The sequence below is a fragment of the Leptonychotes weddellii genome, chromosome 6, assembly GCF_054177405.1.
Source record: "Leptonychotes weddellii isolate Sample4059 chromosome 6, ASM5417740v2, whole genome shotgun sequence".
Lineage (NCBI taxonomy): Eukaryota > Metazoa > Chordata > Mammalia > Carnivora > Phocidae > Leptonychotes > Leptonychotes weddellii.
In genome coordinates this window covers 72,601,389-72,628,988 of record NC_138374.1, presented here as the reverse complement: position 1 = coordinate 72,628,988, position 27,600 = coordinate 72,601,389, and the positions used below count along the sequence as shown (strand labels likewise).

At 38.7% G+C, this 27,600-nt stretch overlaps 1 protein-coding gene across 1 annotated transcript in view; it reads right to left on the bottom strand.

Annotated features, from left to right (window-relative positions):
• Positions 1-811: 811 nt before the first annotated feature.
• The window catches only part of LOC102740208 (protein kinase cGMP-dependent 1), a 914,142-nt gene continuing 887,353 nt past the window's right edge, over positions 812-27,600 (bottom strand). The window contains exon 8 of the mRNA XM_081824401.1: positions 812-1,007. Coding sequence (XP_081680527.1) covers positions 938-1,007 — 70 coding nt within the window. The 3' untranslated portion in view covers positions 812-937. The remainder of the gene's footprint in view (positions 1,008-27,600) is intronic.

Here is a 27,600-nt window from a genome sequence, read left to right as displayed (position 1 = left end):
GCTCACATCCGGCCTCCAGGGGCAGGCTATCCTGACACCCACAGCCTATCTAGATCTATTGGCTTCACAAAAGGGGTGCTTTGCAGTTCTTTCTCTTGAGTCAGCCACTTGGCTTTTCTGATACACTTCTCCACATACAGCAACGAGGAAGAGTCTGGAGGACTGCTTCCAGATCTCGCACGCACATTTTACCCGGCCCTTGGAGCGCCAGTAATCGGGTATTTGTAGTTTAACCGATAAAGCATGCAGGCAATGAGACTAACAAAGCCAGATGGAGGGAAGGAACAGGGATGGGCATCATCAAACACACTTGTCATGGCCCTAAATATATGCCTACATCTGAAATGTTGTTTTCTCCAAAAGCATCTTCCTTAAGTGCTTCCATTATAGGAGTCTGGGAATGGGAGAATAGAGAGAACTAGAACATGCTGAAGGAATAATCCATTTCTTAATAATAATAATAATACTAGTAATATTATTATATATTCTATATCAGTAATAATAATTATTACTCTAAAAATTTACTCAAATAGCTAGCATTGTTAAGATCCCCCCCAGTAAAAAAGAAAACAAAAACCAAAAACCAAAACCAAAAACAACAACAACAACAAAACACAAAAAACCACTGGGACCCATGATTTCCTTGTGTCTCATGAATCCTGACATTTCTGTGACATGGCATGATGGCCCGTGCTCGTAAACAAGCTAACTGTGGTGGGGCTCACACTGGTTAAGCACCCTGTGGAAACTCTCAAGGCCAGAATGGCAGAGCCAGCCACTTCCAAGAATGATAGGGAATGAGAATCAAATATACAGCTCATTTTAAAGTGAAAGAATATCAAACAAGTGTTAGTAACTCCATAAAACAACGTCTAATTCCAAGAATTTATGTACGGCACAGATCGGAGTGCGCAGTACACAGAATAACGCAGTGTACTCACTCTCTGTCAATGACAAGGCAGGTCACAGCCTCTGCGGCAATCACGTTTGCTGTCCTCACATCCTCCCTATATAAAAAAAGAGAGAGATGTTAAAGTAAAATAACCTTTACTATCAAAGAAAAGTGATCATTGCAATTAATTTCAGGAAACACAGTGAATTATGTATACCCCTCGATTTATCCATCCCCAGGGTTACGCTTCGTTCATGTCTCAAATTTCTTTGTCCTGAGGAACCACCTTACTCTTGCCATGAATCCCTCAAATCCTACAGTTATAATCCAGGAGTTAGAATTTTCGATCTTAAAGTTTCATTTATATAAGTGAAACAAAATTCTATATCCTTGTTCCCTGTGCTCTTTGGGGAATTAAGGAGTTAACTGGATAATGGTGAGGATGGTAATGATGTAATGAGAGTTTTTAAAGGACCCGAGGACTGAGTAATCCATTTGTGTGTGAATTTATTATTATAACCTTGAGAACAATGGATCTGTTTTAATTATCCCCTTAGAGACCCTGTTTTAATGTGGCTAACCTTTTGGCCACTTCTAACACACAGTTATTCATCTACACCAGAGTTCTCGGTTCTTCAAGAGTATCTGACAAATCTTAATTGCTCTGATTGAAATATGTATATACTGTTTGGAAATATCCAATTTGTCACTGTAGGCATATCTATGAACTTCTTAAACCTTTAAAAAGGTGTTCTTATATTTCTCGTCTTACCCAGAGGTCAAAGACAGACTTTGTAAATTAACATTCACATTTCATTCTGAGCTACTAAAAATGTCATAGTATCACTACATAGAAACAGTAAGTTATATATGAAAATGTACTCCTTTTCCTAGAAAAGTAAAATTTCAAAGTTAATGATCAATATAAGTTTGAAATACATTACAGAGAAATATACAGAAATAATATACTGTTAATAATACATTATAAAAATCATAATCCAATTATCATAGGTCTCTAATAGTAGGCTGTTAAAGTCTTGAAAATAAAGATGTACCCACTGAATTTTTATTTTTCAAAATATACTACTTTCTCACATATATTCTGAACCCAGTACTTTTTCTACTGATCTGTCTTTCACTGTGGCTACACCATGATATTGCAATTACAGTTGTGGGGCGCCTGGCTGGCTCAGTTGGTAGAGCGTGCGACTCTTGATCTTGAGGTCATGAGTTCAAGCCCCACACTGGGTATAGAGATGACTTAAATAAAAACTTTAAAAAACTAAAGAAATAAAATTACAGTTGTTTTATAGTAACCATTAGTATTGAGTATTTGGTAAACAAGTGCCCCCTCACTAAAATTATTTTTCAGAAATAGCTTGATGACATTGTTAAACATTCATATTTCACAGAGACTTTAAAATCATGTTTCCACTTCCAAGGGAACCCACACTGGGATTCTGGTAGAGGTGTATTACATTTATACATTGATTTCAGAAGAAGGACTTTTTCATTATATTGATTTTCCATACAATCACATCACATGGCCCTCCACTTGTTCACAGCTAGTTTTAGGTCTGTAAGTAAAATTTCTTAATCTTTTTCGCCAGGCCCTTTTTTTTTTTTAAGAATTATATCGTCACTTTCTATTATGAAAGCAGTCTTTCCACTTCTGTTTCTCACTGGTTATGCTCTTAAAGGAGAGAAGCTATGAATGAGTGTGTATCTTTAATCCATGTGTCATACTAAGCTCACTTCTGAGTCTACAACTTTCCTTCCAGTCTCCTCGGCCCCCCGCAGGATTCTGTCAGTGCCTCCCTCACACCCCCACCTTCCAGCCAAACTGGCCACCTCTGTTCTCTGCTGAATACATCGACCACCCCCCAAACCCCCCGCCTATAGGCCCCTTCCTCAATTCATTAGAATTAACTAGACCAGGTTCTCCGCCCATCTGTTCTCACGGCCTGATGTACCTCTCGACCCAAGTACCTATGGTGGTTTGTCATCTATATGTTTATTTGTGGGGTCCTTGGTTGGTGATTCTATCCCCCTCCCACTAAACCACAGGGGGGCAGGTTCCATGGCTACTTTTACTCCCCGTCTTACCCCGAATTCAGGGGCATGCAGGAGGCACCTACTAAGAGTGTGGTACAGAATGGCAAAAGCACCACAGCCTTGAGCCTGTGCATAGGACGAGCAGAGAGCAGGTTTTGGACTCACACTGTCTTGGTTTTACGAGGCAAGCTACAAGCTATGTGAAAGTCTTGAAAGTGGGAATGGTAAGAGCGCACACTCCCTGGAGGGTATTAAATGCGACAGAGTTAAAGTTTATCATAACGCCCAGCTCATGGAGAGAAGCGCATTCTTCTGTGGATTCTGGCCCTTTCATCTTCTGTGTGGCCACGCTGTCCAGTGGTTTATGAAACGCTCCCACCCAACAGAATGCAGATACTCTTTCTGCTCCAAGGGAGCAGACAATATATTTTCAACTCCATGATCATACTTTCTGAGCAGGAATTTTTAGTGAAGGGGACACAACAATGGGCAGAAAACATGAGTAACACCCAGTAGGTCTTTCATAAATTGTATGACTCCTTTCCTTTCCTTTTTTTTTTCTTTCCTTTCCTTTTTTTTTTTTTTAAAGATTTTATTTATTTATTCATGAGAGACAGAGAGAGAGAGAGAGAAACAGAGGGAGAAGCAGGCTCCCAAGGAGCAGGGAGCCCGACGCGGGACTCGATCCCAGGACCCTGGGATCATGACCTGAGCCGAAGGCAGACGCTTAACCGTCTGAGCCACCCAGGCGCCCTCTCCTTTTCTTTTCATTCCTTCTCTCTTTCTTTCTTTGGTTTTATTTACTTATTTGATAGAGAGAAAGTGCAGGAGCAGGGGGGAGCTGCAGAGGGAGAAGTAGACTTTCCGCTGAGCAGGGATCCTGATGCAGGGCTCGATCCCAGGACCCTAAGATCATGACCTGAGCCGAAGGCAAGATGCCCAACCAACTGAGCCACCCAGGTGCCCCAAGAATGACTCATTTCTTAGGAGGTTGCTCATGGTAGTACGTTACTACACCTTGCTGCTAGTCTAAAAAACCAAAAGAACACTTATCACAGCTTTACAGAAAACATATGAAATCTGAATTTTCCTAAAATATATTACCATCTTGACAATTTAGTCACATCTTTAAAAATATAATATATACAAAATAATGCTTTGTTCTGAATATATTCTCTGTGCATATTCATTTTTTAATTATTTCATCACAAATTTGCAATATTTTAAACTTTTATTATATCATCTGGCCTAAACTGGATCTACTTTTTCAAGTGAATGCAATTTTCTTGCAACAAAAATAAAACTCATAAGGGTGCCTGGGTGGCTCAGTTGGTTGGGCGACTGCCTTTGGCTCAGGTCATGATCCTGGAGTCCCTGGATCGAGTCCCGCATCGGGCTCCCTGCTCGGCAGGGAGTCTGCTTCTCCCTCTGATCCTCCCTGCTCTCATGTGCTCTCTCTCATTCTCTCTCTCTCAAATAAATAAATAAAATCTTTAAAAAAAAAAAAGAAAACTCATAAATATCTTAAAATAGAGATGGGGAAAAATAAAATATCAGAAGAGTCACATAGTCAAGAGAAATTAGAACTATTTTATTTTAAAAAGGAAAATCTGTAAGTTATGGTCTACAATCAGGCATAGTACCTAGTAAAGTAATGTATGTCAAAACAGAGAAGAAGCATAACATGGGGAAAAGCAATATATTAATCATTAGATTATAATATTTGCCATTTACTCAGTACCTAGTATATATCAGGAACTGTATTAGGTGATTCAAACAAATCTCACTTAACGCAGATAGCAGAGAGTGGGTATTTTATCTCAAGTTTACACACGAGGACAAAGTTTAAGTAGTGCACCCAGAGTCAAACATAGCTCGTGAGTTGCTACTTTGGAATTTGAACACAGATCTGGCTGGCTCCAGAGCTCATGTCTTTCTACAAAAGCCCACTCCTTATACACTCTGCTACCAGACTGCAATCCGACAATAATTCTAAATGCATTCTAATGAAAATGACTTCAGTGCAGTAAGTAGTCATAATGTCTGTCACCATAAAAAATATACTTAGTTGTTAAGAAAAACAGCATTCATATGTTTCTGGCTGCTCAAGGGCAAAGCTAATTCAATAAATCATTTTGATTCTAATAGGGTTCGAATTCCTATCCGTGGTTATGTCCTAGCCCTGCGATATTGCTTTATAATAATGTTACAATTGGAAATAATTAAATGCCAAGTTCATTCCATGCCAAATTCATGTTGCCACTACGCTGTCTTTGTTATCTCTGCTATTAAAGTGTTTCATGCCATTATGCCTGTCTATGCAGGTATCTAGAAATGCTGTCCCTATGGACTCAGAGAGCCTGCTCCCCAAAGAGACAGAGTGCTATCTGATCTAGTATTGACATGTGCTAACCCCTTATTTTAGGAGAGATGGTAGAAACTTCTAATGAGACAATATCACTCATAGAAGCTGACAATACTGTGACTGCCTATTTCCTTTGCGGGTGTGAGGAAATATGAGATTGAGATATAAAACATTACATACTCGTCTAATACAGAGGTCCTGACTGCTTATTTCCTTTGCGGGTGTGAGGAAATATGAGATTGAGATAGAAAACATTACATACTCGTCTCATACAGAGGTCCTAAGAGCTCCATATTGGTTTTTAAACTTCTCTCTATCCATACACAGCTGCTAGGATCCTGGTTTCACACAGAACATCTGCCCAGTTAGCAGGGGCTTCATGTAATACTGGCTTAGAAGAGAGAAAGAGGAAGGAGGCAGATCCTGTTATTTATAAAAACAGCTTTCTTTGAGTTTTACTTTTTGACAGATCATGGTATACGATCATTTCTAGCAGAAGACTACAGGAGATTTTGGAAGTCCCATTGACGTTGACCACAAGATAATTTCATAACTAGAATTATAAGATAATGTACAATATACTTAATTAAAAACATCCACCAAACACATACTGCCTCTTAACACTCAACACACTTCTTTATAGTAAGTCATGCACCTGTATCTACACAAGAGTCCGGGTCTAACGCGCACATCGTCTCTAAAAACCAAACCTCCTACTCATCCACTGCTGTACCTGTGTGTTAGTTGACTGCAGCCTGACAATTAGCAAACACGGGCTGCGGTGCAGGTAGCTACTGTAGCAACACCCACGTGCTGTTGATTAATGAGTAATCACAGGCAAAGCTATGCAGTTTAGTGGGGCTCTCTTTGTAAGCCTTTCTGGAGGAGTTAGAAATTCCTTTCAATGAAATCACAGAGCATGAAAAGCACCCCAAGTATCTGCAAACACCGTTTTCTGTGCACTGACTCTGAGATGCTGCGAACTTCATCACTGGAATCTTCGTCGTCACTGTATCCCACCGTGGCGTCACTATCAGAGTCTGAATAATCCATAGCAAGGGTTTACATGGGCTCTTCTCATTCTGAAGCGATTTTGTTATGCCTCCTGGCTGCGAGGGAACTCTAGAGCACGTCGCTACCTCAGGGGAACGACAGAGTGTAGGAGGCCAAAGGAGAACGTAGTTCATGCAAAGTAGCTGCCTGAGAAGCTTTCCCAGCTCGAGAGTAATGTGAGCGCTGCTCCCGAGCCCGAGCCCTCCCTCCGAGCCAGTCTTCATGCACACTGACACTTGGAGCTTACAGCCACGCACGGCCCCCGGCCCTGCCCTCTTAGTCAAGTGCAGCAGTGTAAGTCCACAGTGAAGTTTGCTTCACGCCAGACCAAATAAACCCTTTCCATCTCAGAAATCAAAGGCAAACATACTACAAGTGGGACGATAAACATCCAACAGCCACTTAAAATGAAACTACGCTCTGAATTAGTGACGGACCAGAATTGCACAATTTGTGGCGAATTCAACCATGCCTTCCAATTTGAAAGTTAGGTCCCAGAGCAGGTAAGTGTTCTTGGACAAAAAGCTTCATCAGGCTGGTCACCGACTCCACTGCCTACTTGGTCATGAAGTGATTCCAACATGACTCACACCTCCTGCACTCTGCAAAATGGACCGATGCACTGCACATAAATACATGTCTTCTAACCAGGGATGCCACAGAGTTAGCAACCAGTCAATTTTTGCTATCAGTATCATATCATCACGTTAGGGTCCTCTAGGACATCGCAGAAGCATGTGACCCTTTCCACTTTCTCTCTGGAAACTCCTTCCCTAAGTTTCCGTAATAGCAGTCTCCCAATTATTTCTGACACCACCTTCTCAATTTATTTTCCTGAATCCTTTACCCTTAGTTCACTAAAATATAGGTGTTCCTCCAAAATTCTGTTTCTGGCCTTCTGTTTGTTGCTCTGACTTCTCTCACTGGGGAAATCTCATGTCATCTTCTGGTATCAACTACTAGCTTTATAAATGACTCTAAAGACTTCATTTTAGCCTTTACCTCTCTCCTCCTGGACGCCTGCCTCTGGAAGTTCCACTGAAATCTAATTCAAACCCAACTCATTTCCTCTTAACCGCAAAACCTCGATTTTCATTGGGCACCCTATGACATCACCCTTTGGGTCAATGACATCACCATTCTTCCACTTGCCTAGGCTCAAAAGATCTCTCTATGACTGCATAGGTTTGCTCAGACTGGCTCTATCTCTGCCTTCTCTACTGTCCCTCTCCTTCCTGTACATTCCTAGAGCTACTGCTCTATGTGGGCCAACACCATTCCAACCAGGAATGCTGATCTGGCCTCGTAACTGGCCCCCGTGCTCCTTCGCAATTCCTCTTCCCATCCACGTCGCACTTGGTTGCACATTTTCAAATTTAAATCTAGCTGTGTCAACTCTTTGCATGAGAGCTTCCAAAGGAAACACCCAGGAAAGAAAAGTTTCTGTGCTGTTATCTAGGGTTGGAGGTCCTCTACTTTCTGACCTATCACCTTTTCAGGCCCTGCACTCGTGACAAATAACAGTTTCCTTGGAAGACCCCAGCTGTTATCTTCATGCCCACGCACAGAGAGATGGCGCTGCCAAGAATCCTCCATCCCAGTTCAAAAGTTCACCCATGCAAACTTCTACTATCTTTTAGTAGCATTTATAAAGGTTAAAAAAAAAAAAATCCACCTAAGAAATAGATCTACATATTGATTATGGAAAAAAAATAGTTAAACAAAAAAAGAGGGAAATATAAAAAAATACTATGATAGCACCTACCAGGAGATAACTAAGGTTAACATCTTGGTGAATATCCTTCAAACACTTTATTATTCTTAAGTATTTGCATGTTTTGTGAATATAATCATAACAAGGCAATAATTATTTTAACAAATATTTACTGGGGGCTATTACATTCTGCATGCCTGAATCCTGAGGTCTAGTGGGGACAGAAGTTAAATCAGTATGCAAGCATATAACTGAAAATGCCAATCTAACAGCATACAATCAGAGTTGTAATAAGGGAGGTGCTCATTTGGCAATTCAGAGGACAGACAACATTTCTGAGGATGTTAAACAGTAAGACTGGAAGGATTTGTTAGCAACCTGAGTCAGGAGATGTATTTTCTAGGAAACATCTACAACACAGGCAGGAGCCCCGAGGTAGGAAATAGCATATTGTAAAAAAAAAGAAGGAAATCACTTATTGTAAAACAAAGAAGGCAGGGATTCTGAGATTGAGGAAAAGAAGGCAGGGGCCAGGAAAACAGACTGGAGGGCAAGGCCACATCGTTCAGTGCTGGGGGCTACTCTAAGGATTTATTTTTTAAGAAGAGGTTAAGGGGGCACCTGGGTGGCTCAGTCTGTTGAGCTTCTGACTCTTGATTTAGGCTCAGGTCATGATCTCAAGGGTCCTGAGCATCAAGCTCCATACTCAGTGGGGAGTCTGCTTGAGATTCTCTCCCTCTCCTCCCTTCCCCCACTCACATTTATACACTCACTTGTTCTTTTAAATACATAAAATCTTTAAAGAGAGATTGACTAAGTGAACCTTTTTTTCCTTTACCATAATACATAAAACCTTAACAATTAGCTGGAAAGATCAAGCTCAATTAAAGGAAACATTCCATATGCTATGATGAAATAAAGTATCAAGGAAATCATTTTAGATGCGTAATCTTAGAACACTGGTGGCCTTCTCACTTTTTAAAGTAGATGTTGCTGTATACCCATTGATATATGTAAATATATATCTAAAGAGAAAATATGACCTCCACCCTTTAGATTCTTCCAATGAAGAATGCAGAAGTAATGACAAAACCAATGCATAAAAATCACCGTATTATCAAGAACATATACCAGCTCACGGTCAACACCAGTGCACTAGCCTACCCACGGCAGTCTCTGCTTCTCATCAAGAGTGCGGACTCACAACACGACCTCAAAGAGGATATTTCTCTAGGCAGAACAATTCCAAGCATGATCCATAAAATAACCCCAAAGTGTATTCTTCCTGGCAACACTGCTGGGAATTTCCCCTCACTGTATTAATTCACTTCCGCAGAGGATGCAAATCCTCTTTGACCTATGCCCATGGGAGGTCACAATCAATAAAAGAGATGAATTTGGAAGAACTCCATTTTCACATTGTTTTTTTCTAGGACTTCTGTTGCATTGGTGGCATCATGAATCTTTCATGTGACCTAAGAACTTCGCATTCTATGGCATGCTTCAATGACAATGACCATAGATATTTATTAGGCTGAACCAAATGAAATAGGCACTTTTGCACAGCTATTGGCCATTTCATATGGTTCAAACTAATACATGGAATTACTGAAAGGGGAGGGAAAGCAATTGCAGAGGAGTAAATACCGCTATTTCTTTTCCCATTGTGCTCCCTTTGTGACATGAGCTGAAGTGAGGGTCAAAAGTAAGCCACATTGCTTCTATATTCTATATTTGAACACATACATTCCTGTGAATGTTGATGTGACTGGTGGCTTTTGCTCTTCTATCTAGACATTAAAGAATGTCCTCTGTACACTCCATTATAGCTAGGGTATGAAAGAACCACTGAGGAAATTCCTAGTTTTGTTGTTGCTGTTGCTAGAGTACAAATAGTATTTACTCTGTACTCTAGCTTTGAATAATACACTCTTTGGCAAAGTCTTATAAATTTAAAGAATGTCTTCCTGGAGTGTATTTTATGGAGAGAAGAAAGAGTTTGCTTTTCTTGTTTATTCTCTGTTATTATTTTATTAGTCATTTAGAAGAATAGATTTTAGATATTATGTTGTCATGGCTTTCTTAGGAGGCCATCTGGTCTGTTTCTGAATGATTTAGAGGTATTTTAATTTAAGAGGGAAAAAAGGAGAAGGAAAACTTTTCCTCTATTCAAAAAAAAAAAAAAGTCAACCCCGGAGTACAACACAATAAATGTTTGTTCCTTTACTCAAATCAGACACTCACTTTCCTCTTAACTCTATGCTTCCCCTTCTCTGAACCATATTTCATAAAATAATTTGATCAAAATAAACCCGGTGGTTGGTTTTACTTTTCAGACAGTGATACATGTAATTTTGTAATTTAATGGGCCAAAGAAAGTTTGCATTGTGGGAGAAGATATTAACAGACATATTATTCCATGTGTCTTAAGGGTCATAAGTACTTTATTTTTTTAAAGATTTTATTTGAGACAGAGAGAGAGAGAGTACACACACGAGCAGGGGCAGGGGCAGGGGCAGAGGGAGAGGGAGAAGCAGACTTCCCGCTGAGTAGGGAGCCCAACAACATGGGACTCGATCCCAGGACCCTGAGATCATGACCTGAGCTGAAGGCAGACGCTTAACTGACTAAGCCACCCAGGCGCCCTGGGTCCTAAGTACTTTAAAGAATAAAATAATGCATTGGTCTTTTTTCTGCATGTCTTCTGCATTCCACAGAGCTGACATCCGTTTTCCCTATCTTTAAAGTAGCAGAAACAGAAGTATACTAGAATGATGGCTAGAACTGATGTACTGGTAAATCCCAACTGATGCTTGTTTGAAACCAATGTTAAGGTGTGTGGGCACATATTTCAAAGGCCTTTTAGCTAAAGTGCCTTCAGGCTGGGAGTGTGTCCTCTCCTGTAAAGAATCTGAGGCACCATGTCAAGAGAGTGTCTCTTATTTCTTTTTCTATTGCCAACTTAGTACATGACCTTGAGGAAGTGCCCCATTATCCACATTCGAAATTGTGACTGAGATCACTGTTCTGTTCTCCTCTGTAATTAGTTTTAGCAATGTGGACATTTTTCAAAAGTTCCAATTATAATGGTTTTCAATGCTCCTGAGACAATTCATCCTGAATCCAAGGATATTGCTTTAAACAGAAAAGGACATGATAAGTCTATAATTATGATCTACTATCTAAATATGTCAGTGGTATATCATGGCATAAATTTTCCTATTAGTCATGTTTATCTGTGACTAAAAATGTATTTTCACATGGAAATTAGACATGTTCACTTGAAGTAATATATTCACAATCAGAAGTCAAGAAAATGTAATACATGTTCATAAAATCATATTTTGATACTTTAAAATTAAAATTGAGATTTTAATAGGGCTCTTTCAGGGAAGAGAAATATTTAGAAATTTCATTTATTATTATCATTACTTTGAGAATTTTAAGACAGAGACAACTATAAAAGATCTTTTCTTTTTTTTTTGGTTCTTGCTCATCAAATATTTCCTATTTTGCATTATTTGAATAAAGAAATAGCTTTTTAAACAATATTAGTAAGTGACTTTAGAGTCCAGTTCATCTAACATGCTATAATTTCATCCAAATTGAAGATCAACTTCGAGTCACAGATAAAGAGAAGAAACAGCTTCATTGGTAAAGAAAGGAAACTCAAGGCTATGCTTATACAAACCAATCTGAATAAAAAGTGCTGAAGTGGAACCCCTGCATACAAACAAAATAGTCAGTGTTGATTAGGAAAAGCAAACAGGATACTGGATTCATTGAATGTATCAATTTTTACCAAGAATTTTAATATATTAGACTTGCCTTCCTTGCCCAGCAACTCTAAGTTATGTATATGATTTTAAATAGTTGTAAAATATTATACAGTTTAAATACCTAAATAATTGAAAGCTAATTTCTTTAATACGTAAAGAGTTTCTACAAGTCAATAGGAATATAAAAAATAACACCTCAATTAAAAAATGAGCAAATTATATGGCCCCTTCATAGACAAGTAAGAAATAGCTTTTAAACATGAAAACAGGCCACAAAACACAGTGAGAGAAATGCAAAGTCCTTGTGAAAACACTATTGGTAAAAATATAATCTAGTGTAACCGTTTTTGTAGACAATTCAGCTTTGTATAACAATTCACACCATGCATTACATTTTTTCTTGTGATTATTTATCTCGCATAGGTACTCACGCTTTTGGGAAATAATGACATTAAATATTACTACAACATTGTAATAACAACGTTGGAAATAACCTCAATATGCATCAATGTGGGATTAAAATTTTTCGGGATGCCTGATTGGCTCAGTTGGTTAAGTGTCTGCCTTCAGCTCAGGTCGTGATCTCAGGGTCCTGGGATCAAGTCCCCCACTGGGCTCCTTGTTCAGCAGGGAGCCTGCTTCTCCCTCTGCCTGCCACTCCCCCCCTGCTTGTGCTCTCTCTCTCTGACAAATAAATAAATAAAATCTGTAAAAAATTTTTTTTTTCTACAACAATACAAGGGGCTATTTTTAAAAGAAACTATTAAAATAACTGCTTCTCTGATTTCTTTTCCCATTCAGTTTTCCCTCCCTTCCGCTATGGTCCTCTGTGCTCTAGACTCAGGGAAACTGAGGTTTACAGAAGGGAGGGGGGTGGAGGATGAGGTAACTGGGTGATGGGTATTACGGGCACGTGTTGTGATGAGCACTGGGTGTTATGTGCAACTAATGAATCATTGAACACTACATCAAAAACTAATGATGTACTATATGTTGGCTAATTGAACATAATAAAAAAATAAAATAACTGGAGAAAAAATATATACACATGATCTCCAGGATATCTTAAGTGAAAAGACCATTGGAGGAAAACTATGTGTATATGCTCTCATTTATGTAAAATACACACAGATAAGCATACATTAAAATGCATTGGTTATTTCAGGGTGTGTTAAAAAAAGTAATTACATCCAGGGAAGACACTATGTGATTAAAGGACAGAAAAAGGAGGGAAAATTATTTTTGTAGCTTTTGAGTTTTATATTATGTACTTGAATTACCTATCATAAAATAAATATTGTTTTTAAAGTAAATACATGAAATAATAGAAATTGACTCTTACAAGCAATTTCTGGGTAGAGAGGCTGGTGAAGTCTTACACTCCTCAGGGGCCTTGTCTGGGTTGACTGCGTGGTTAGCTGTTGTCCATCCCTGGGTCGCCTCTCAACCTTCAGCCCATGGGCATCCCCAGTGAGCAGGACTCAAGCGAACTGATGCTGGCCTGGTCTGATCACATGGAAGGGATACTAGCTTAGTGGTGGCGGGGGGCGGGCAGTAAAAAAGTTTGACACAGTATCCTCCTGTGTCATTTACAACACTGCCTTTCACCCTGCTTTCATTGGCAGCAATTATAGGAACTAGATGACAAACTAAGGAAGGTATTTTTTGCAGCAGGGACATCTGCATCTTAACACCCTTAACCCCTGTTAGGGTGGCATTATGGGTCTCTTAAAATGTTAAACTAGCAAGTGTAGGTCTTATAGATATCCATATGTGTAGGTATGTAATAACACCTATATTTAACATTTGAGATTGTATTTTTAATATTTCTACAAGTAATTGGAAAATACATTTTCGCTCCATAATGATTTTTCACAATGTAATCACACAAGGTGCATTAAGCGTGTTTAAAAAGTCCATGGTAAATGTTTGCATTAAGAAAGCAGAGCATTGTCATTAGAAGAGCAGATCCAAAAGTTACTTCATCTAGGTTCAAATACCAGATGGGACACTAATTAGCCATGTAATCTAGAATAAGAACTTAAGTTCCCCGCTTCTCAATTTTCTTGGGAAAATAAAATTATTTAACAGGGCTGATATTATGAAGAATAAGTAATTACATGTACAAAAGCACCTGGATTAGTGTCTGACCTACTGATCACTCAGTAAACATTAGACAGTATTATTATGACTTCACTACTATTAAACATGTCTAACTGCAATAGAGTCTTTATATTCTTGTTTACCTCTGGTAAATCATCATAACTCACATGCCTCTTCTATTAATCTGAAAAGTTTCTCTTTTCATAGTTAGTAAATCCCTCTGTTGATAATATAAAACATGCCTCCAATGTGCATTCAAGGATTTCAGATCACACTGATGAAATTTTCAACTATGGTTGACTCAATCTAAAATTGCAGGAATTAATGAAAATGCTTCCTTGCTCTAATACAGAAAAAAATGACATTCATTCATTCATTCACTCATTCGTAAAGTAGGGTTGGCAGATTTAGCAAATAAAATTACAGAGCATTCAATTTAATTTAAATTTCAGGTAATATATTTTTTAGTATAAGAATGCCCCATGTAATAACATACTTGTAGTAGAAAATTATTCATTGTTTATCTAAAATTCAAATTTCACTGGCGTCTTGCAATAATCTAAAATCTTTCAGACACATCAAGAACAGTTTTCAGAGGGAAATTTATGGTGGTACAGGCCTACCTCAAGAAACAAACAAACAAAACTCTCAAATAATCAGTCTGACCTTATACCCAAAGTAAGTAGAAAAAGAACAAACAAAGCCCAAAGATAGTAGGAGGAAAGAAATAATAAATATCAGAGTGGAAATAAATGAAATAGAAATTTAAAAAAAATTTAAAAAGAGCAATAAAACCAAGAACTGGTTCTTTGAAAAGGTAAAAAACAAACAAACACACACAAATAAACCTTTAGATTCATCAAGGAAAAAAAAGAGAGAGGACACAAATTTTTAAAAATTCAGAAATGAAAGAGAAGTAACAACTGACATCATAGAACTACAAAGGATTATAAGAGACTACTGTGAAAAATTATATGCCAATGAACTGGACAACCTAGAAGAGATGGATAAACTCCTAGAAAGGTACAGTCTTTCAAAACTGAATTGAGAAGAAAAGAAAATCTGAACAGATTATTAGTAACAAAACTGACTCAGTAATCAAAAAACTCCCAACAAACAGAAGTCCAGGACCAGATGGAGAATTTACCTGTGAATCCCAAACATTTAAAGAAGAGTTAATTCCCATTCTCCTCAAACTATTCCAAAAAAACAGAAGAAATGGCGAAGTTTCCAAATACATTCTATGAGGCCAGCTTTACCCTGATAGCAAAACCAAAGACACTGTAAACATACACACATACCAATCAAACAAAGAACTATGGGTCAATGTTCCTAATGAACACAGATGCAAAAGTCCTCAACAAAATATTAGCAAACTATATTCAACAAAATATTAGCAAACTATATTCAACAATACACGAAAAGGAACATTCAACATAATAAGGTGGGAATTTTTCCGGGGATGCAAAAATGGTTCAATGGTCCAAATGGTTTTTAATATCAGTATATTAAAAAATAAAGGACAAAAATCATATGATAACCTCAGCAGATGCAGAAAAAGCATTTGAAAAATTTAACATATGATTAAGATTTTTCTCTCTCCAAGTGGGTTTAGAGGGAACATACCTCAACATAATAAAGGCCACATATAATAAACCACAGTTAATATCACACATAATGCTGTAAAACAGAGCTTTTCCTCCAAGATCAGAAACAAAACAAGGATGTTCATTCTTGCCATTCTTATTCAACATAGTACTGAAGTCCTAGCCACCACAATCAGACAAGAAAAAGAAATAACAGGCATCTAAACTGTAAGGAAGAAATAAAATTGTCACTATTTGCAGATGACATGATATTATACAGAGCAATCCCTAAAGAATTCATCAAAAACTATTAGAATTAATAAATGAATTCAGTAAAGTTGCAGGATATAAAATTAATATACAGAAATCTTTTGTTTCTATACACTAATAACAAAGCAGCAGAAAGAGAAATTAAGAAAACAATCCTATTTACAATTGCACAGAGAAGAATAAAATACCTAGGAACAAACTAACCAAGGAGGTGAAACATCAGTTCTCTGAAAACTATTAAACACTGATGAAGGAAAGGGAAGACAACACAAAAAATGGAAAAAATATTCCATGCTCATAGACTGCAAGAATTAGTATCATTAAAATGACCATATTATCCAAAGCAGTCTACAGATTCATTGCAATCTCTATCAAAATACCAGTATCATTTTTCACAGAAGTAGAACAAGTAATCCTAAAATTCGCATGGGACCACAGAAGACCCTGAATAGCCAAAGCAATCTTAAGAAAGAAAAGCAAAACTGGACGTATCACAATCCCAGAATTCAAGATACACTACAAATCTATAATAATCAAAACAGAATGGTACTGACATAAAAATAGACACAGAGATCAGTGGAATAGAAGAGAGCCCAGAAATAAACTTGCACTTATATGGTGAATTAATCTACAACCAAGGAGGCAAGAATATCCAATGGGGAAAAAGACCGTCTTCGACAAATGGTGCTAGAAAAACTGGACAGCGCATGCAAAAGAATGAAACTGCATCATACACAAAAATAAACTCAAAATGGTTTAAAGACCTAAACGTGAGACCTGAAACCATAAAACTCCCAAAAGAAACACAGACAGTAATCTCTTAGGCATTGGTTTTAGCAATATTATTTATGGATGTCTCCTGAGGCAAGGGAAACCAAAGCAAAAATAATAAACTTTTGGGACTACAGCAAAATAAGAAGCTTTTCCAAGTGAAGGAAACAACAAAACAAAAAGACAACCTGGTGAATGGGAGAAGATATTTGCACATGGTATATGTGGTTAGGGATTAATACCCAAAATATATACCGAACTTACACAGCTCAACACCAAAAGAACCCAAAGAATCCAAGAAAAAAAAACGGACAGAGGACCTGAATAGACATTTTTCCAAAGAAGACATACAGATGTCCAACAGACACTTGAAATGACACTTAACATCACTCTTCACTAGGGAAGTGCACCAGTCAGAATGGCTAATAGACATAGTATCACCTTACATCAGACAGAATATGGCAAAAAGACAAACAGCAAGTGTCAGTAAGGATGTGGAGAAAAAGGAACCTTTAGGCACTGTTGGTGAGAATATAAATTGAGGCTGTCACTGATGCAAAACCGTATGGAGGCTCCTTAAAATATTAAAAATACAAATACAATATGATCCAATAATTTCACTACTGGGTTACCCAAAGAAAATGAAAACACTAATTTGAAAGGATATAGTACCCCTGTGCTTACTGCAGCATTATTTACAATTGCCACGGTATGGAAGCAGCCCAAGTGTCCATCAACAGATGAATGAATAAAGAAGATGTGGTATATAAATGCAATGGAATATTACTCAGCCATAAAAAAATAATGAGATCTTGCCATTTACAACAACATGGATGGACCTACAGGGTGTTACGCTTAGTGAAATTAGTCAGAGAAAGACAAATGCCATATGGTTTCATTTATATGTGGAATCTGAAACAAAACAAAGCAGAAACAGACCCACAAACACAGAGATCAAACTGGTGGTTGCCAGAGAGTTTGGGATTAGGGGTTGGGTCGATGGGGGAAGGGGAGTGGAAGATACAGGCTTCCAGTTCTGGAATGAATAAGTCACGGGGATGAAAGGCACAGCACCGGGAATATATTCAATGGCACCCTGACAGTGTTCTTTGGTGACAGATGGGAGCTACATTTGTGGTGAGCGTAGCATATAGTGTAGACTTGACAAATCACCATGTCGTTCACCTGAAATTTATGTGTATCGACTATACTTCATTCAAAAAAGAAACAACTGTGTCTTATATTTATCTGGCAACCCTGAATAAAATTTCTGAATATAGACTCTGAGCATGGTGCTGCCCTAGGTGTTGGGTTTATAAATGGGTAAAGAACAAAATTCTTGTCCTCCAAGAGTTAACAATCTAGTAAGGCAGGCCACTGATAGTTATCATGCAGTATCATCAGGGTATCAAAGATGATCAGAGGTGTAAACAGAGTGACTTGGAATCACATGGGACTGTCCCAACCCTGACTGGGAGAAAGAGTGGGATGGGGGCACGGATTTATTGCCAGAGAGGATCTGGAACACTAAGGGAAGAGTCACAACCTCAGATAAGAACTGATGTGCTTTGAGAAATGGGTTAGCTGAGAAAGGGAGGTGGTCATATCACAAGGAGCAGCCTGTGAAAAAAGAGTAAGTCTTGTGTGCAGGGAACAGGAAGTAATTCATAGGGCTGAAACTCTGGCAGCAAAATGCGCAGGCAAGTGAAACGAGGCTAGGACAGATGGGACAGAAGTTACAGATGGCTGCATTCTGACTATACACATGTATTTTAAAATTCAGAAGACAGTCTGACCACATCCTGAAACCTCCTGAAAGTCTCTGAAAGGGAGGAAAAAAACACAGGACAAGCAGGAGAGCCTGTGCGGCCAGCATGCTCTCCAGTTACCTGGGTTTCTTATTTTGTTTTCTTTTTTTGCTGTTAGAGACTGAAGGGAATTGCTAGGGAGAACCACTGAATCCTTCCTGGATAACTGTAAGAAGAAAAGTATTCAAAGTGAACCATGACCATGTTAAGACCACCGTGAAGTCTTCCCGGATTCATAACCTCCCCATTGCTCTCCTTATTTCCCCTCCTCAATATGCCTGTGATCTAGCAGTTTACCTGACAGCAAATGACAGACACAGGACATCTGGAAAACTATTCTTTGGTTGTCTTCTGTGTTCTGAGCTTTGCAGAAGGGAGTGTATATTTCACCCACAGTGCTCTGCTCAGAGCCACCCCTCTCTCCACGCTGAGGCGCTGGGACACTAAGCTTAACTGAGCACCTACCTACTATGTGAGGGGCACTGGGAAGATGGACAGCAAGAGCCATGAACTGTTACCCTGAATTTACAGCTAAGGATCCTAACGCACATATGGTAACACAGTAGGGTCGTCGTAAAAATAGTTGCGGCACCATTGAAACCGGCCAAACATTCAGACTTGAACGAATCAACAATCACTGAGTGCTTCTTTGTACCAGGTATTTGCTGCTTGAAAGGGAAATTTCTTCATAATACAATCATATGGGGTCAGGAAACTATGACCCCGGGCCAACACCAGCCAGCAGCTGGTTTGTACAGTTCCCGAGGTATGAATGGTTTCTACATTATTAAAGGGTTATTTAAAAAAAAAAAGAAAAGAAAACTGAAAACAGTAGAGCAAAGAACATGCAATAGAGCACATACGTGATCTGCAAAGCCTAGGATAGTTGCTATCTGGCTCTTTATAGAAGAAGTTTGCCTCCTTCTAAATAGATGGAAGAACTGAAGTCCAGGGAAATTCAAGGAGCGGCTTGGAATCATACAGTTAAAAAGGGACAGATCTGAACTTCAGATTTTTTTCTGTTCCCAGTGTCCATGTACCTTCCACTAACCTAGCTATCTTCCCACTCTTGGAAATATCTACCCTTGTTTGTTCTGCAGCTGTGGTCAAAGGGTGTTATTTTGCAGGCTGTATTTGCCTTGACCTTCTAATGGGGTGACAGCATAGACATGAATTCACCTTCACCTAATCCCAAATCCACTGCTGTATAAAAAACACCACCCTGCCACTCTCCTCAACTCTTGTGATTTTATGCATCTACCTCCCCAGGGCTGACAAGCCCATCAGGCCCAAAGCCTTAATTAATGTTTTCTCAGTAGTAATACACATGGAATCTACACGGCGGTTAATTACTTAGTGATTGAACAAGACCTCTTTCAAGACTCTAACCACACCTAAAATGGCTCAAAAGAAAATGCTCAATAAACATAATCTATACTTTAATAAAGCATCATACCATTTGGTAGACTTTTAAAGATCACACAGCAAATAACCTGCTAATTAAATGTCTTAATGGAACTTTTAATAATCTTAACAAATTAAGATATCTAGTGGTTTCCATTATTTGTAGATACAACACAAGGCTCACAACCATCAGTGGCTATATTCAGCCTTCATCACAAAATTGAGAAATCTATTTTATCTCACGACCAGACCGTAATGGTCATCCAGCATATCCATCCGCAGTGCAGAAGACAGTCAGCTATCACTCCATCAGATGAATGTCGTATTGCCTCATTCTGTTGTATTGCCCCAAATGATGGGCTGATATCGCTTAAGAATAAAGCATCCACATCTTCTTTCTTAATTCAAAGTGCATTTAAAGGATTTGCTTTATTACCCTTCCCCCTTCCACCCTCCTTCTTTCCCTCTTCCCCTGCTCTTTTCATCCATCCATCTGATTACTGTGTCTAAAATCTGTAAGAAACCAGCTTCCGCACTATGACAGATACAGTGATGTACAATGCATAGCCCTTACTCCCAAGAAATTTATAGTTTAAAAAAGGCAAATATGAGATGTTAGAAACAAACCTTTATTTCATGCTAATGATAGAATAACAACTATGCAAATAATCGCATTTAACAGTAAGTAGTATTTACTGAGTGATCGCCATATGCCAATTTCTGTAATAGGCATTGACACTTTTGAACTGACTTCATCTTTGTAATATTTGATTTAATTACTATTATACTTCCCCAGTTTGCCAGATGAAGAAACTGAGGTACAGAGAGATTAAGCACTTTCCCAAGGCCATAAAGCCGATGAGTGGCAGAGATTCAAATTCAGGTACGACACGCTAACCTTCTGGTGCCACGAATTATTATAGTTGATCCTCACAAAAATCCCATAATAGATACATTTTTAGAGTGTCTGCTCAGATAACCATAACTGCAATTCTGTAATAATCTCCTCTGCTCCAAGCCCACCTAGGCAAACCTTTGGTCACCTTTTTCTTTGCCACTAGGCACAAATGCTCATAGTTAGCTGCTTGGAGCTAAGTGGTGAGGGCCAGGGGTCATTGACCAAACCCACCAATTGGATTCTGTTTAAAGGGAACTACGAATCAAGGACCCATGTACCTCAGAACAAGAGGGAGCTCCAGCTAAGCAATCTCCACCAAATGGATAGAAAAGTCAGAGAAAACAGGTGTAGCAAGCAAGACTGAGAGATGTGCACAGCAAAGCTGAGATGAGGAGAATCCTATTTGTTTTGAATGCATTTCTTGGATGTTCATTATAATTCTTTTTAAAAATATTTTATTTATTTATTTGGGGGGAGAGGGAGGAGCAGACTCCGTGCTGAGCAGAGAGCCTGATGCGGGGCTTAATCCCAGGACCCTGAGATCATGACCTGAGCCAAAGGCAGGCACTTAACCAACTGAGCCACCCAGGTGCCCCATTATCATTCTTGAGAGTACCAAGGAACCTTGGGTCCGTAAGATAGTTCATTACCGATCCAGTACGGTCCCTTTTTGAATCATCCTAGGGTGAGGTGGACTTTGCTACTTACAATTAAAAAGAATAACTATTACACTAAAGGATACTAAATGGAGATGCTATCTTCATGGTTAAGTTGCGGGAGCAGATTTGAAGCTGCAGGAGCTTATGTGAGAAACACAAAAAAATAATTCAAGGGGAAAAAACTACAAATCCCACAAACTAAGTATACACGAGGGGAAGGGATATGGAAGAAAAGAAAAAACTTCATGCAGGTAGAAACCTTAGGAACGCTTATGCAAAAAAGGATTTGCCAGGTCTTAAAATATGGACAGAATTTGTTTTTGTAGTGACAGAAGGAAGAGTGTTCTAAATAGAGGGGACGGCATGGATGATGCGGTGTGTTGAGAAGTGAGCTTTGCTGGGACCAAATTGGATTGAGGGCATATGGAAGACTCAGCCAGAAAGGCAGGCTGGAGCTACACTGTAGCAGACAGACAACCCTAGGCTGTGACATTCACACTTTTTAATTATTTACTTAAGGGCTTGCAAGGGACAGAATCGTAAGCTTTGAGAAAATCCTCTGGCAATGTCAAGTAGTAGATGAGAAGAAATAAGATATGGGAATACCACTCAGGAGTTCATTTAGAAGACAAAAAGAGCCTAGGTAACTCTTCAAGATCCATTATATGGTCATTAAACAGGTAAACAGTCTGCTTCGATAGAACTCCCCATCAACATCCCTCCCCAGAAGTTAAAAAAGAACCACACACAAACACATACACACATACACACAAAGCATAAAATGATATGGATAATCATAAAGGTATATGGACCACCAAATATGTTGAAATGACTCATACTCTACGGAGTCCTAGGATCATTCTTTCCCCTGGAGTACTTAGGCCTTAGTAAGTGCAGAGAACCCAGGTAATTATAATACAGTTTAATTATAAGTAAAAATTAATATGCAATGGTATGGGCATAACACAGAGGACAGCAGGGTGGCACCATCTTGCTGGGAGGCCTTGTGGTACAGACTTCTTGGAAGAAATTAGGGAGAGGCTGAGTCTTCAAGAGTAAAGAGATAAAGACAAGGTAAGAAGTGGGACTGAGTGGAGTTGGGTGAGAAGTGAGCAGGCATTTATGGCAGAGAGGATCTTACAAGCAAAGGCAGACTGTTGACAAACAGTAGACAAATGACAAACACATCTGTGGTTTGGAGCACCACAGAGAGAATCAGGGAGGAACAGATAATCAGGCTGGAAAGAAGGGCAGGAGCCAGGTCACAGGGAGGTCCAAACTACTTAATGTGGGATAAAAGCCATGAGCTCTCAAATAACACTGCTTAGTGTCTCCAGGAAACTCCAGCATGGAGGCATTTCACCTTGATCCTCAAGAACACACTATTTATATCTAGAGAAAGCCTAAAATTAGATCAGATCAAAACATTCCCATTGACTCACACAAAAGAGATCATCTGTTGGCAACTAACTTCCTGAGTTATATTTAAAATATCTCCTAGTGCCAAAGGGATAGAATGATTAACTTATGAATAACTACCATCTTTGCTGAAAGATTTTAATAAGAAGAGAAAAACATCACAAAATATACTAATTTTGTCATCTACCAATCCTATACTCCTGGGTCAGGTCGTCAACGAAGGCCATCATCACACTGCTGAACATAGGGTGCATAGCAATGTGGGTCAATCATGCTTCTTTTGAGCAATCAGCCTGTTTGTATTTAATGGACACTGCGCTTCTACTGGGGAGTGAAGCTCCAAAATATGGCCCTACGCTCAAAGTCACACCAGACCTCCCAGAACAGATTTGGGCTCTGGTTTTTCTCTTTCCCAATCTTCCACCTCCCCATACGTACTATTTCCCCTCTGTCTCAATTTCTTAATATGATTTTCCTAGGGTGCTGATCTTTTTCCCTTCCTCCCTCTATTTTCTAAAAACAAAATAAACCAAAAAACCCAAAACACTGATGTGAAATGAGCAGATTCTGAACAGATTACAAAAACTGAGCTCTGCTGAATGGGTAGGTATCCTGAACCTAAAATCAAGTTGATAAACACATGGCACAGCATGATCTGATTTTGCCTCAAAGGTGCACAGCCAAGGCACTGAGACGTGGTAAGCAGTGGGTACGGGACAGAAGACAAGGAACCATCATCCAAAGCTAAGTCAAGCTCCTTGGCGCTGCTGTCTATGACCCATAAAGGGGAGTTGTGTTGTTGGTGTGGATGACAAATCTTTTTTTTTTTTTTTAATCTAAACAAATGGTGGGTGTTCATTAACTCCCTTTCTTCAGATGGCCAGGTGGTCAACCTAAGTATTTTCCCAACCAAGTTTGGAAAAATAAGGTGGTTGCATCTCCTTCGTCTGCCTTGATAGAAACCTTTTAGAATTTCATGCCGTACTTGGAAAGTGGTAGGATGTAGGCAAAAGGAGTATCCAAATTTTATGCTGAGTAAAATAGTGTGGTTTTCAGAATCTGACTACCATATCTCTAATGTAAATCCTTGATTATGCTCCTAGACACGCCCCTTTGGGACCTGTGATGACCTCCCAAGGTCATACCACATACTTTCTAAAATTCTCTTTCTTCTGCAAAATTCATATAAAATTTCACTTGAGACACCTTTAGTATCATTACAATAGCTATCTGAGAAGAAAAAAAATTCCATTTATGGATTATGTACATTTTCAAAAGGCAGCTTTTGATAGTAGTAAACTGTAATCTGTATAATGGGTCAGTGCCAGGCTTTGCGCTTAGAACACAGTGAACACTATTAGAAGAGAAATAACTCACTGTTCTTTTGCCCTCCTTATTTATAGTACAAGGAAAGAGAAACAACTGGCCATATTACACATGACAGAGCAGAATATGATCCACTTGGGCAGGGATATTTGGACAAACTTCTACACCAAGCACACCTAGGCACCGTTGACAGGTCATTGTTCAAAGATGAAAAAGGACAGGGGAGCTTCTCCTTCCTGACAGTGGACATCACTAGGGGCCAGAGACCTCTGAACAGCACATGCAGACTCAAGAGCTTTTCACAAGGTTATTTTACCTGCTGTCATAGAGATTAAAAACAATCGCCCCTTGCACATCCGTGGCTTCCTTAGCATAACTTCATTGTGCTAATGGATATTTTTATATCTTCAATTATCTTTGTTTAATGAGAGAAAGATGGCATGAGAAGGGGTAGACACAGGACCAGAAAAACTAGACTCAACATTTGGTGTCACTCCCTAGACTAGTTCCAGGATATCTGCGGGCATTCAACCTCTCTGTGTCTTGATCTGCCCCCCCTCCCACCTACATAATGAACAAAAAAAAAATGTGTATAAATATTTTTTGCTGGCATTCGTGTGTGTGCATAATTTAAAAAAAAAATGAAATGTTCCAAAATAACCATTAGAACCCAGATATGGGCCAACAACTAGATCTGTGCTCTCTTGTATAAATTCAGTTTTTTCATATACATTCCTCCACGATGATACAACCTTGGGGATCATGCCAGCCAGACTCTATTCCACATGGCAGATCATATTTTCTATCTTATTTATGATCTCTGGGATTAAAGCAGTACGTAGCAGCATTTGGGGCCTGACAAAGAATACTCAAAAGCAACAATGAAAAGTGACACATTGGTGATGAGACTCCATGCCTCATAGACACATAGAGACTGAGTTTTTTTTTTACCTTAATTAGAATTTTGCCAAAATGCTGTCATCTTGTTAGTTAAGCAGCTGCTACTTTTAAGATCTTTTCAATATTTTCCAATTTATTTAAAACACTGAAACAGCAGAGGAAGCACCATTTTAAAAGTTCAAGTGATTTTTTACAGAGATTATTTCAGAAAAAAATACGCAATAATCTTTTTGGTCATAATGTAAGTATTTTGAGACATTGTAGAGGTTGGAGAAAGTTTCACAAATGACACACACTGCTCCGCAGGCATTATTTAAAAATGTCATCCTTAGACTTTTGAACCCATTTGAAGAATTTAAAATATTTAACAGTTTAGATTTCATTATAAATCCCGTTTCTTAACTGTTATCAAGCAATCAAAATATAGTAGAATAGATAAAGAAGACAGCTGCATCTGTCCCCATGTTTTAGGTCTTTGTCTAAAATGTACTGCTCAGAAGAGGAGTCTGGAGGAAACTCTTCCATTGACTTGTGACGGCTTGAGGAAGCAGAGAGGATATTGTTACTTCTGGGTAACCTCTTGTTCTGGTCATTCCATTGGCTGGGAGTTGACCAGCCTTGTGTCTCTATCACAAAACGTTCACACTCCACCACTTAACTGCATTCTCTCTATGCTTTTGGGACGTTGTTCAAATCCAGTCTTTCCCAGGATACTTTCTCCAACTCTGATTCACACTTATTGTGCGGTGGGGGGTCAGGACAGGATACCCTATGACATTAAAGATAATGCGAGGCTTCTCAACTGGACGTACATTAACATGATGAGATCATGTGTACAAGTAATTTGTTACTTACAATCGCTGCAAGGTTTTTGAATAATTTATTTAAAAATATAGAGACTAGAGTTCCTTCCGGATATCCTTATAATAAAGACACTCTCATTAAGTGTTATTACAATCTGTTTTCTTGAAAGAAATGGGAGAAATAACCAGGAAATACTGTAACTCAAAATTTATGCAGATCTTAATGTTTCTCATGAGGGCCGTCGATGATTTGTGCCACAGAAGGGAAAACTAGGAAGTGCTGACATAAATTAAACAGTTGAGATCTTACTTCCATGCCATCTTATGTTGTTTCCTGAGGATTTAAAATATGTAAGTTATTTCTCTCACCACCTCGTGAGTTTCGGGAGCAAGAGGGTTGTCAGATGTTAACAAGTAAGAATACAGGTTTAGCAAATATTACATGGGACATACTTACAATAAAAAAGAACTATTCATTATTTATCTAACTTTGAGATTGAACTTCAGACTGAAATTCAGCTGGGCGTTCTGTGTTCTATCCAGCAACCCTAGTTGAGAAACAGGTCATCTGAGGAGTGTTTTAGATCTCCAGCATGCCTGGTTCAGGGCTGGACACCTGCAAGGCCTTCATTAAATACTTATCAATGGACAGCTTGCAGACTTATTTCATTGCTATTTTAAAAACAAGCCTTAAAAGAAACGAATAAAAGTGAACATTCGCTTCTCCGGATGATTTCAAAGACAAAGTAAGAGCCGAGGGCTCCATTCTACCCTCCGTGGCAATCCTGCAGAGCATTCTGCTATATGCTGTGGAGCCAAGGTTAACTTAATGACATGCCTTAATTCCACACGGCTCTTCAGGGTTATTGCCTTGTCCTTAATGCAGGCTACGTTTCAAACTAGGTCATGTCTACTGCTTACCAGCTACTTGAAGATGTGCTCAAGAAGAACCAACTGATCCAGGAACCCAGAGAGAGTAGCAGGGAGTGTCTATAGGCATCCTGATTCCTGTTTCCCTCTGGAGCTAGAGTTAATTTAGACCCAGATGTGTGTTTCTTCCATACTTCTTTCCACCAGCTTTCTTGGTTATAAAGGAAAGCTGTTGTCTCTTAATTTCACTAAACAATAAAGCAAACCACTTTGCATATAAATTTGATAAGTCTCTCCTTTTAAGATTTTAAGAAACTATGAGGTAGTGATCCACGATTTATTGTTATATGAAAACAATGAATCGTGGAACACTACATCAAAAATTAATGATGTATTGTATGGTGACTAACATAACATAATAAAATAAAATAAAAAAATAATAAATTTAAAAAAAGAAACTATGAAGGAGAGAAAAGACTCCTTTCCACTGGTTCTGAAAATATAGCATCTATGGGGCCTTCATTTAGTTTCCCATGATGTTTACTGCCTAATTAAAAAAAATACCATCAATACAGATCAAAGTGAATCCAACCTCTAGTCATATTAAATGAAAAATATATTTAGATTTCCATAGTCTTCCAGAAAAGCCAAGAAAAATAAAACACATTTGTAGCTGGATTCTGAAAATCAAGACACCATTGCTCGCTTAGGCAGCACATAGAAAAATCAAGAGATCACAAATGGCTAAGTACAAGAGTTCAGTTCTGAAATGGTTGATGTACATTGGTTCTATCAGGTTCAGTATGGCTGACAGAGTGGCATAGATTAGGGGGATAACAAATGTGGTAGACTGTTCCAGCTCACAAGCAAGAGATTTTCAACTCTTGACCTACATCTTAAAGGAAGAAAATCTTTTAAGACTTTA